This window comes from Carcharodon carcharias, chromosome 9 (genome assembly GCF_017639515.1).
Source record: "Carcharodon carcharias isolate sCarCar2 chromosome 9, sCarCar2.pri, whole genome shotgun sequence".
NCBI classification, from domain to species: domain Eukaryota; kingdom Metazoa; phylum Chordata; class Chondrichthyes; order Lamniformes; family Lamnidae; genus Carcharodon; species Carcharodon carcharias.
The window spans coordinates 167679909-167693253 of NC_054475.1; the positions used below are offsets into that span (position 1 = coordinate 167679909).

Consider the following 13345-nt stretch of genomic DNA (forward strand, 5'->3'; position numbering starts at 1 on the left):
TGGCAATTAAACATTCCTCAGTGTAGTTAAAAAATGTTTGAAAAGATTTCTATTACTGGAAAAACTGAGTTTAATTTTTTGCATCTTCAACTTTCTCACAATTTGAAGACATAAAAGCTTTTAGACATGTCAGTGGGTTATGCAAATATATGTTCCACACTTTTAAAAAAGAAATATAAAAAGGGGGTAAAAAAACAGCAAGCCTTGCATTTATATAGCACCTTTCATGATCACAGGGCATCCCAAAGCACATCGCAGCCAGTAGTGTACAGTGCAGTGAAGAGGAAGAAAGCCAATTGATTCCTGCTGTTATTTTGCTCACTTCTTATTGACCAAAGGAACAATTAAACCTGCAGCCTTAAAGGGACAGAGCAATGAACTGGTGCTCCATGTAACACAATCTCTGATTTATCCCTGAGCATCGTCACAGGAGACCCGCTAGCATCACATGTTGAAAAATGCGGTAAATCATTTAAAAAAAACAGTTATGCCATTTGCCCTCAATGGGCTATTTTGTAAGAGTACCTAATAGATCATGTCCCAGACTCCTCCATCACCATGCCTGGGTATGTCCTGCCCCACCACCAGGACAGACCTAACAGAGGTGGCGGCACAGTGGTATACAGTCAGTGGGGAGTTGCCTTGGGAGTCCTCAACATTGACTCCAGACCCCGTGAAGTCTCATGGCATCAGGTGAAACATGGACAAGGAAACCTCCTGCTGATTACCACATACCGCCCTCCCTCAGCTGAGGAATCAGTGCTCCTCTATGTTGAACATCACTTGGGGGAAGCACTGAGGGTGGGAAGGACACATAATGTACTCTGAGTGGGAGACTTCAATGTCCATCACCAAGAGTGGCTCGGTAGCACCACTAATGACCGAGCTGGCTGAGTCCTAAAGGACATAGCTGCTAGACTGGGTCTGCAGCAGGTATTGAGGGAACCAACAAGAAGTAAAAACATACTTGACCTCATCCTCACCAACCTGCCTGCCGCAGATGCATCTGTCCATGACAGTACCGATAGGAGTGACCACCGCACAGTCCTTGTGGAGATGAAGTCCCATCTTCACATTGAGGATACCCTCCATCATGTTGTGTGACACAACCACCGTGCTAAATTGGATAGATTTTAAACAGATCTAGCAACTCAAGACTGGGCATCCATGAGGTGCTGTGGGCCATCAGTAGCAGCAGAATTGTACTTGCACACAATCTGTAACCTCATGGCCCAGAATATCCCCCACTCTACCATTACCATCAAGCCAGGGGATCAACACTGGTTCAATGAAGAGTGCAGGGGGGGCATGTCAGGAGCAGCATCAGGTATACCTAAAAATGTGGTGTCAACCTGGTGAAACTATAGCACAGGACTACTTGTGTGCCAAACAGCATAAGCAGCAAGTGATGGACAGAGTTAAGCGATCCCACAACTAATGGATCAGACCTAAGCTCTGCAGTCCTGTCACATCCAGTTGTGAATGATGGTGGACAGTTAAACAACTTGCTGGAGGAGGAGGATCCACAAATATCCCCATCCTGAATGATGGAGGAGCCCAGTACATCAGTGTAAAAGATAAAGCTGAAGCAGGTGCAATAATCTTCAACCAAAGGTGCCAAGTGGATGATCCATTTCAGCCTCCTCTGAAGGTCCCCAGCATCATAGATGCCAGTCTTCAGCCAATTTGATTCACTCCATGTGATATTAAGAAACAACTGAAAGCACTGTATAGAGCAAAGGCTATGGGCCCTGACAATATTCCAGCAATAGTACTGAAGACTGGTGCTCCAGAACTTGCCGTGCCCCTAGCCAAGCTGATCTAGTACAGCTACAACACTGGCATCTACCCGGCTATGTGGAAAATTGCCCAGGTATGTCCTGTACACAAAAAGCAGGACAATCCAACCCAGCCAATTACTGCCCCATCAGTCTACTCTCGATCATCAGTAAAGTGATGGAAGGTGTCATCAACATTGTTATCAAGAGGCACTTACTTAGCAATAACCTGCTCACTGATGCTCAGTTTTGGTTCCACCTGGGCCACTCAGCTCCTGACCTCATTACAGCCTTGGATGAAAGAGCGGAACTCCAGAGGTGAGGTGAGAGTGACTGTCTTTGACATCAAAGCAACATTTGATCGAGTGTGGCATCAAGGAGTCCTAGAAAAATTGAAGCCAACGAGAATTAGGGAAAACTCTCCATTGGCTGGAGTGATGCCCAGTGCAAAGGAAGATGGTTGTGGTTGTTGGAGGTCAACCACCTCAGTCCCGGGACATCACTGCAGGAGTTCCTCAGGGTAGTGTCCTAGGCCCAACTATCTTCAGCTGCTTCATCAATGACCTTCCACCATAAGGTCAGAAATGGGGACATTTGCTGATGATTGTTCAGTAGCATTTGTGACTGGTCAGATGCTGAAGCAGTCTGTGCCTGCGTACAACAAGCTCTGGCTTGGGCTGATAGTTGCCAAATAACATTGCTTGGTGCTTGTGTGACAGAAATCAAGTGAACAGGAGTCTGAAAATTTTCCAGTTGGTCATGAGGAAGAGAGAATCTAACCATCTCCCCTTGACATTCACTGGCACCACCTTCACTGCATCTTCCCCTGTCACATCCTGGGGCTTATCAATGACCAGACACTTAACTGGACCAGCCATATAAATATAAAGAAGAGCAGTTCAGAGGCTGGGAATTATGTTGAATAACTCACCTCCTAATTCCTCCTGGCACTAGTCAGGAGTGTGATAGAATACTCTCCATTTGTCTGGATGAATGCGGCTCCCAACAACACTCAAGAAGCTCAATAACTTCCAGGACAAAGCTGGATTGGCATCCTATCCACCACCTTAAAATTTCACTCCCTCCACCACCGGCGCTCAGTGGCAGCTGTGTGCACCATCTAAAAGATGACACTCCAACTCTCCAAACCTCTTTCCACAGCACCTCCCAAACATGCGATCTCTACCCCCAGAAGCGTAAGGCCAGCAGTCACACAAGAACCTGCAAGTCCTGCTCCAAGTCACAAACATCCTGATTTGGAAAATGTTTTGCCATTCTTTCACTGCTGCTGGGTCAAGATCCTGGAACTCCAGCACTGTGGTGTACCTACACCACAAGGACCACAGCAGTTCAAGAAGGTGGCTCATCACCGCCAAGTAGAGATCAGCAATCATTGCTTGCTTTCCAGTAACTCCCACATCCCGTGAATGAATTAAAAAAGAATGAGACAGTTATCTTGTGCTATTTACGCACTGGGTGTACATTGTGTCTGCTGGTTAACTTTGGGGATGGATTCTGTGGATCTTGAGCTAAACAAATGATTCCTGTAATTAAAACCTGTTGGTTTTTCAACTGAGCAATAACTGGAGGCATGACCACAATTCTCATATCGATGGTGAAATTTGATTTCAATAAAAAGTCTGAAATTAAACGTTTGATGATGACCATGAAAGCATTGACAATTGTCGTAAAAACCCATCTGGTTCACTAATGCCCTTTAGAGAAGGAAATCTGCCATCCTTACCTGGTCTGGCCGACATGTGATACCCACAGCAATGTGGTTGACTCTTAAATCCCCCTCTGGAATGGCCTAGCAAACCATTCAATTCTCAAGGGCAATTAGGGCAATATTAGCCCAGCCAGTGATAACCACATCCCATGAACGAATAAAAAAAAAACTGCATGTAATCTATAACTTAGCGAGTGAACAGAATATAAGAATTAATGAGGCGCTCTCAGTTGCAGGGGTTAAATTTGAATGAAGCAACGAGGGGGCCACAGTTTTGATGTTGGTGCCTCATCTGCAGAGGGGATGTGCCTAATCTGGGGTCCTGAGGCAGCTTGTTGGATTGAGGCCAACCAGCTACCTAGGACTGCACAGGAACGGCCAAGAATTAAAGAGTCATTTCCAACTTTGAGCAACTCCAGAGGAATAGTTATTTAAAAAGAAATTCCTTGACAACTTCTGATTTTCTTTTCAGTTGTAAAAGTATTAGAGATGGGGCCGTGGGGGAGCTGGTGTTGGGGGGAGATGAAAGGCTGTTTAACTGACAGTCAAGGATCATCCAGTTGGGTGAACAGGAGGCTGTCCATTTCCCAATTGGTTGTGAGGAAGAGGAACTGTGCGATTATGGATGTGTCTGGTGACCGATAGCGGGAGAGGGGGTGGGGCAGTGGGCAGTGAGAGGTCATGGAACGAAACCCGCAGTTTTCAAGTTCATGCGCCGGCTATGCGCAGGTTAACCCCTTTAGGTTAGAGTGCACGCAAGTCTGCACAAAGAAATTTCAAGATATCACACACTTAAACAAATGGGCTACGCACCACAAAATAAAATTCCAGGGTATGTTGGAGGGAGTGATTTTGATGGGTGTGTATTGTATTAACTCATTCCTAATGAACCTTGGCAAAATCTCCTCAGCACCATCACCTGTACAGCTGATTGCAACCTGATTCTACACTTCACTTGGCTTGGCAATGTTCTCAATCCTAATCAGGCCTGTGCTCGAGATCGCTAGTGAAATTTAAGCCAGGCTGATGGATGGGTATCTGTTGAGAAGAGGGACTAGAGGCCCTACAGCTAGGAAATGGATGGTCCTGCTTATACTTCAACTAGTTCCACAAGATAATAACGTTCAAAGGCGTTTATTGGCTTTCATGCAAAGTTAGCGTTGTAATGATAACTATTATTATTGATCCATATATGTATATGGATTGTATATAATATGTATTGTATACAATACATATACAGTGATAACTGTTACTTCCCACTTTGGTTGAAGAAGCTGGGATTGTCCTCCTTGGAACAAAGGAGACTGAAAGGAGATCTAATAGATGTGTGCAACATAATGGCAGGTTTAGCTAAGGCAGACAAAGAAAAGCTGATTCCTTTAGCTGATGGTACATGGACTAGGGGACACAGATTTAAGGCTTTGGGCAAGAGCTGTGTCTGCAGAACCAAAGTTCCTTTAGTTCATCCGGAGAAAGCAATAACCACAACAACCGCGTAAAATCCAGGAAGTCGAAGAGCCACAGAAAAAGCAAATAACCTCCTTAGGAGAAGTTAACAAAACAGAAAATAATTACTGGAGCATTAAATTAGAAATTGATGGTCACCCCACAGAGTTAAAGCTAGCTACAGGCGCAAGTGTTTCAGTATCACCTTTATGAAGTAAAATTGCTTAAAAATATCACCTTACAGCCATACTCCATCCAGTTGCAGGGTCCAGGAGGGACAATATTAAAAGTAATAGACCAAACACTTGACAAGGTTTAAGATACAAGGATAAAGAAGTTATTGAACCCCTGTATGTTTTGCAGAACGAGGAATAATCATTACTGAGCGGAAAGATATGCTTGCAGTCGAGGCTGATTTACAGGGGATGATAAAATTGCTGCTCAACAGTCCAGTAATGTTTCCAGAGATAAATTTCCAGAGATAAATTTCCATCCTTTATTTTCAGGCTTAGGAAAGCTAAAAACAGACTATCACATTATCCTGCAGGCTGATGTCTCTTCACAGCAAGGAAGGTCCCTCAGCCTCTCTTACACAAAGCTGAGAGCGTGATTGAGCACATGCTACAAAAAGGGATCATCTCTCCAGTAACCATGCCAACAAAGTGATGTCCTGGAATGGTCCCAATACCAAAGCCCCACGTGGACTTGAATTAGAATCTACGTGGACTTGACTCAGTTAAATAAATCAGTGGAGCACGAGAACTACCCAATGGCATCAGTGGATGAAAGTCTTGCCAAATTAACAAAAAAACACCCTCTTCACAAAATTGGATGTTAATAGTGGCTTTTGGCTCTGGTCCCTGGACAAAGAATCCAGATTGTTAACTACTTTTATCACCCCATTTGGTCATTATTGCTTTAAACGCTTACCATCCAGAATTGCCTCTGCGCCTGAGACATTCCAAAGAACGATGTCTCAGACCTTGGAAGGCATGGAAGGAGTAATATGTGATTTGGGCAACATTCTCATCGAGGGAAGAGCGTGACTGTCGAGTGAGAGCAGTCCTCAAGGTCCAAAACAAGCAGGTTTGACATTAAAGGATAAGTGTGAATTTGCAAAGCACAGGAAGAAGTTTTTAGGACAAATGGTGCAGGCTTCGGGAATTACATCAGATCCACAGAAAACCAAGGTCATTAGAAAGTTCCCACAGCCTGAAATCATCGCAGAATTACAAAGGTTCCTAGGGATGGTCAGCCAAGTAGGCAAATTCCTCCCAAACTTGGCAGAAATCAATGAACCATTGCAACAGCTGTTGAGACAAGGTCGACAGTGGTGCTGGAACGTGCATCAGCAAAATGCTTTTGACTACATGAAGTATCTCCTAATTTTAGCAGAAATTCTAGTGCACTATAATCCAGAGTTGCCAACAAATGTGGCAGCAGATGCATCATCTACAGGCTTGGACGCAGTGCTGTTTCAAGGTCAAAAAGACGAACAGAGAAGACCCGTTTATTACGCCTCAAGATCTCTTACAGACACAGTGAAGAGGTGTGCAACCAATGGGAAAGAAGCATTAGCAACCACATGGGCCTGCGAGAAGTTCTCTGATTATGTCATGGGGTTAAGGTTTTAAATTGAAACTGACCACAAACCTTTGGTTACTCTTCTTAACCTAAAAGAAATTGTAGAAACGTTACCTAAAATTCAACATTTTAGACTAAGATTTATGAGATATGATTCAGCTACTGAGTACATTCAAGGCAAGTTCCAGACAACATTATCCAGAATACCAGGGGAAGGAGCCAAACTGGAAGATGTTAATTTCATTGAGGAAGTGACTCCAGACCCACAGCATTGTGGTTGACTCTTAAATGCCCTCTAAACAAGGGGGATTAGGGCAATAGATGCTGGCCAAGCTAACGATGCCTACATCTTTTGAATGAATAAAAAATATAGGTACTTCTCTCATGACTAAATACTTTACCAGCCACTGAGAGGAGATTACAAGAAATTAAACAAGCGCAACAGGATGAAGCGTACATCAAAGTAAAAGACTGTCAGGACGGACGGCTGGATTATACTCCTAACAATGCAGTACTTTGCCAATACTTTGAACAGAGAAAAGAATCTCCCAATACCTGATGATTTCTTAGCTTTTAATGATGGACTAGTCAACCCTGAAATGCTGCAACTCGACATTCACCAAAAAAATCCATCAAAGCCACTTGGGAAGATCAAAGTGCCAAGCACGAGCCCAGCACTCAGTCTGGTGGCCGAGCATCAGTCACTCCATTGAAGGGTTAATCACAGATTGCCTCGTGTGCAGTGAATAGCCAACAGCAGAGTGAACGACTGGCACCCTCCACTTTTCCTTCGAGACTATGACAGCACCTAGGAATGGATTTATTTGAGTTCAAAGGGGAGGTTTCCATCATCATCATTAACTGCTACTCCAGATGGCTTGAAGTGAATAGACTACGCAGCACCACACCGGAGGCAGTCATTACATCACTAATAAGCGCCATCGCAACACATGGCATCATAGACATTGTGGTGTCAGACGATGGCCCTTAGTTTGCTAACGAGCTGTTCCATTACTTCGGGCAGGAATATGGTTTTGTGCATGTGACCATTTCACCTGGATATCCTCAGTCAAATGGAGAGGCAGCAAGAGGAGTTCAAACAATCAAATGATGAAAAAGAACAAAGATATTAACTTAGCCCTTCCTAACGACAGAACTTCACCACTAAAAGAACAAATTCTCGCCATCAGAACTATTGATGGAAAGATGGCTCTGAACACAACTTCCTGCTCTACAACAAACACTACGACCTAACATTACCTCAGGTGATGATGAGAGAGTTAGGAAGCATGAGGAGCAACAAAGAGACGGTCAAATTCATGATTTCAACTTCAGACACAGAGCATGAGGCTTGAAAGTGCTACAGCCCGGGGAGGGAGTGTGGATACAAACTCAGCTGAAAGAAAGCATTGTAATAACCAAGATCTTATAGAATTGAGATGAACCAGGGAAATATCAGAAGGAATCGAAGAGCCTTGATATCGTTGGGAAGGAAACCAATGGAACCTTGGACAGACTACTTAGATCCAGATGGAGACACGAAACCAGAAACTCTGCAGGTGAAAGACACTCCTGTCGCACAGTGAGAGAGTGCAGTTCATCCTCAACCTCGAAATGAAATCAGGGCCAGATCAGGACGATTGGTCAAAATTAGAGACTAGCCCTGTGAAGTCTAACGTTTTGGGGAGAGATGTAGGAGGTTGGGATAAAGACATGGGGAAGATGTAGTGTAAAGGATTAACATCGGGAGCACCTGAAACTGATGTAGCTGCTGATGTAACTGTGGTTTTTCTATGTTTCCAAAGTGAGAGTACTGCGTTGAGATGGCAGATCAGCCATGATCATATTGAATGTAGGAGCAGGCTCGAGGGGCTGGATGACCTACTTCTGCTCCTATTTTCTATGTTTCTATGATGCAATGCCACATGACTAAGAGTCTGAGATCTGGTGGGAAGCAGGAGTACAACCTCGTGTAGCGCACTGAGATATATCTAGATCTGTAAATAAACAAGAATGCTTTTTACAAATAACTATCCTTGGTGGCATTCTTAAGATAATAGGCAAACATCTACACCCCGAACACAAGATGAAACAGTGTACAATGAAAACTATTATTAATGCTACTTGCACATATATACTCAGGGTTACACTTAGACTGCAAAACTGGAAATTTCAAAAAGGGAGGGAGACAAAAAGCAGGAAACTATAGACCAGTTACCTAACATCTGTCATAGGGAAAATATTAGAAAGTATTATTAAAGAAGTTTTGGCAGGGCACCTAGAAAAATTCAAGACAATCAGGCAGAGTCAACATGGCTTTGTGAAGGGGAAATCATGTTTAACCAATTTATTGGAGTCTTATGTGCTGTGGATAAAGGGGAACCAGTGGGTGTGTACTCTACTTAGATTCTCAGAAGGCATTTGATAAAGTGCCATAACAAAGGTTATTGCAGAAAATAAAAGCTCATGGTGTAGGAGATAACATATTGGTATGGATAGAAGATTGGCTAGGTAAGAGGAAGCAGCGAGTTGGCATAAGTGAGCCTTTTTCTAGTTGGCAGGATGTGACGAGTGGTGTGCCGCAGGGATCAGTGGTGGGGCCTCAACTTTTTACAATTTGTATAAATGACTTGGATGAAGGGATGGAAGGAATGGGATGCCATAAAGATAGGTAGGATAGTAAATTGTGAAGAGAATGTAAGGAGGCTTCAAAGTGACATAAATAGGTTAAGTGAGTGGGCAAAGATCTGACAAATGGAGTATAATGTGGACAAATGTGAAATCGTTCATTTTGGCAGGAAGAATAACAAAGAAGCATATTATCTAAATGGTGAGAGATTGCAGAGCTCTGAGATTCAGAGGGATCTGGGTGTCCTAGTGCATGAATCACAAAAGGTTAGTATACAGGCACAACAGGTAATTAAAAAAGCTAATAGAATGTTATAGTTTATTGTGAGGGGAATTGATTAGAAAAGTAAGCATGTTATGCTTCAGTTGTACAGGGCATTGGTGAGACCACATCTGGAGTATTGTGTACTGCATTGGTCTCCTTATTTAAGGAAAGATCTAAATGTGTTGGAAGCAGTTCAGAGAAGGTTCACTAGATTAATACTAGGAATGGGTGGGTCATCTTATGAGGAAAGGTTAGTCTTGTATCCACTGGAGTTTAGAAGAGTAAGAAGTGACTTAATTGAAACCTTTAAGATCCTGAAGGAGCCTTGATAGGGTGAATGTGGAGAGGATGTTTCCTCTTGTGAAAGAATCTAGAACTAGGGGTCACTGTTTAAAAATAAGGGGTCGCTCATTTAAGACAGAGATGAGGAGAAACTTTTTCTCCGAGGGGTATAGTCTTTGGAACTCTCTTCCTCAAAAGGCTTCAGAAGCAGAGCCTTTGAAAATTTTTAAGGCAGATCTAGATAGATTCTTGATTAACAAGGGGGTGAAAGGTTATCAGGGGTAAGCAGGCATGTGGGGTTGAGGTTACAATCAGATTAGCCATGATCTTATTGAATGGCAGAGCAGGCTTGAGGGGCCAAGTGGCCTCATATGCTCCTAATTCATATGTTCTGATGTAAATTTCACCACGTCACAGGTTTTGAATCTGAAGGGAGTGGTTGGCCAGACTGAAGGATCAATTCTAACCTTTCCCCTCCAACTTTCAGTCTATTCAAAACAGAATCAGCAGCTTTCAAAGTAGCTGGAGCTGCAGTTTAAGGACGAATAACTCCCCAGTTTTCCTGACCTATGTCTTTTGAATGGGTCATGCTTACAAACTTTGTTAAAGTTGCTTGACCTAAACTCCATATAATTAAAAGAAGTATTAGCTAAAATCAAAAAAATTAACCATTTCCTTACACCAGAGATTCCAACTTCTTCCTCTGTGGAAGTAGAAAGGAATTTAATGTCACTGATGTAAGGCATTGGGCCGAGGGTAGTGGCGCAGGGGAGATGGGTAAGTCCATTTCAGAATATTTAATCGTAGGCGCTGGTCGGTGTGGATGAATTTATCTTGCTCTGTGTTTTATGTTCTCATATTTCCAACAATGTACTGCTGCCTTTGCAGATCAGGCCTGGTCTCCCATCTTCCACCATCCATAAGCTTCAGCTCATTCATATCTCTGCCGCCCGTCCCAAACTCACTCCTTTTTGCACATCATCACTGTGCTCGCTGACCTATTCTGGCTCACTGTCCGTCAACACTTCAAATTTGAAATTCCCTGCCGTGCAATCATTTCCCTCCAGGACATCACCATCCCTCACTAAGCCTTGTTAGACACATTTCTGATTGACAAGGAAATCAAGGGTTTGGGAGACAGGCAGGAAAGTTGAGTTAAGACTGCATTAGGCCAGCCATTATCTTATTGACTGGCAGAGCAGGTTGGAGTGGCCAAATAGGAACATGGGAACAAAGGAGCGGGAGTAGGCCTTTCAGTCCAGCGGGCATGCTCTGCCATTCTGTACAATCATAACTGATCGTCCACTTCAGTGTCCTTTTCCCACACTATCCCCATATCCTCTTATGTCATTGGATGGCCTACTTCTGCTCCTATTTCTCATGTTCTCCTCTAGCCCTACAGCCTCCCCTAGATACCTGCTCTTCTCTAATTCTGACCTTTCGTACATGCCCAATCTTAATTACTCTAGCACTGCTGGCCATGCCTTCAGCTACCTGGATGCAAAGCTCTGGAATTCCCTCCCTAAACCTCTCCCACTGTCCTTCCTCCTTTTAAGATGCTCCTTAAAACTAATCTCTTTGACCAAGCTTTTGATGACTTGTTCTAGTATCTCCTTATGTGTCACAGTGTCAAGTTTTGTTTGGTACTGTTCCTTTGAAGCAGCTTGGGTGATTTACTCCATTAAAGGCACAACTTAAACACAAAAGTTAAATACTGGGGCTGCTGGAAAGCTGAAATAAAAACAGAAAATGCTGGAACTACTCAGCAGGTCAGGCAGCATCTGTGAAGGGAGAAACAGAGTTAACATTTCAGGCCGATGACCATTCGCCAGAACTCACATGATCGCATTTGCTTTGTTGTTGAGTTGATCAAAGGAGTCAGCTATATCATAATTAATATAATGTACAAATCTTTTCCCTTACAGATGACCTTGTACCAGAAACCCTAAACTCCATTTGTGCAAAAAACATTTGTGAGGATCTGAAGAAAAAGTTTGCTTTCCTTCCAGGTGAACTTCATTAACTCAGCTTGACCTGTCTCCTGAAATTAATTTGATACCAGGCTCTCAACTTCTTCACTATTGTTTAAAAATGTGATACCCACCAGTGTTGGAGATCAGTAACTCATAAATAATAAGTTAACAGTTGTTAATAAGACATGATGAGAATCCGAATCGTCAAAGCAATTGGCGATTAATGTGCTTTATCAGTTTACACATTCAAATTGGGTTTCACTGCATCATATTGTTTTGAAAAGCAAAACCATTCTCACGTGCCTTCACTTCAGAGGCAAGCTGTGTCTTAAGATTGACTTGTCCATTCTTTAGAATTGACGCTGGTTTCGAGCTAAATGAATATAACCCGAGTGATACAATTTTAAAGTGGATGCAGGAACAGACACCCTTGGGGCTTACAAATCCTTGAAGGAGGCAGAACCAGTTAAGAAGCCCTAAAAAAAAAGGTCTCAAAATGCTATACAGGGTCTTTGACTTTATAGGTGGAGGTTTGGAATGCCACATGGGAGTGATGCTAAACATTTTCAAACCTCTGGTTAGGCCTCAGCTGACATAGTGTGTCCAGTACTGGGCACCACAGTTTAGAAAGGATGTCCAGGCTTTAAAGAGGGTGCAGAAGAGATCCACTAGGATGGTAGGAAGAATGAGGAGCTTCAGTTAGCTGAGGAAACACAGCCAAAGTTTTATTTTCTTCTCCTCCGAGAAGAGACTTAATCGAGACTTAATCAAAATCATTTTGATAGGGTAAGTGAAGAGAAACTGTTCCCACTGGCAGGAAGGTCAGTAACCAGAGGGCACATGTTTATAATTGGCACAAGAAACTAAAATGAGCTGAGGAGAATTTTTTTCACGCAGTGAGCTGTAAGGGTGGTTGAAGCAGATTCAATAATAAATTCCAAAAGGGAATTGGCTGAGTGCTTGAAAAGGAAAAATTGTCAGGGACACCAGGAAGGACCAGGAGAGTGGGACTAATTGGATAGCTCTTTCAAAGAGCTGGCACAGGCACAATGGGCTGAATGGCCTCCTGCACAGTATGATTCTAACGATTGGCACTTGTGTGGTGTCTTTAATTAAAAAAAAAACATTCCCAAAGTGCTTCAGAGAAGTTGCAGAAGAATGGGCATTGAATCAACAAGAAGAGATTATGAAGGCTGTGTAAAGCTTAGTTAAAGAGATGGGTTTCAAGCAAGTTCTTAAAGGAGGCAAAGGAGGTGGAGTTATTTAGGAAGGGAATTCAAAAGCAAGGGGCCTAGGCAGCTGGACCCTAGTCTTTACTTATTCTTTCATGGCATGTCGGCATCAATGGCAAGGCCAGCATTTGTTGCCCATTCTTAATTGCCCTTGCACAGTGGCTTGTGAGGCCATTTCAGAGGGGCAGTTAAGAGTCAACCCCATTGCTGTGGGCCTGGAGTCACATGTAGGCCAGACCAGGTAAGGATGGCAGAGTTCCTTCCCTAAAGGGCATTAGTGAGCCAGATGGGTTTTTATGACTATTGATGATAGGTTCATGATCACTATTACTGAGGCTAGCTTTCAATTTTAGATTTTATTAATTGAATTTAAATTCCACCAGCTGCTCTAGTGTCTACAGGGCATTAGCCTGGGTCTCTGGATTACA

The 13345-nt window shown here is 43.2% G+C and overlaps 1 protein-coding gene across 2 annotated transcripts in view; it reads left to right on the forward strand.

Moving 5' to 3' along the window:
• Positions 1-13345, forward strand: part of mcf2a (MCF.2 cell line derived transforming sequence a) — a 204617-nt gene that overhangs the window by 29953 nt on the left and 161319 nt on the right. For both annotated transcript variants that reach the window (XM_041196456.1, XM_041196457.1), the window contains exon 2: positions 11638-11721. In XM_041196456.1, the coding sequence (XP_041052390.1) occupies positions 11638-11721 (84 nt within the window). The remainder of the gene's footprint in view (positions 1-11637; positions 11722-13345) is intronic.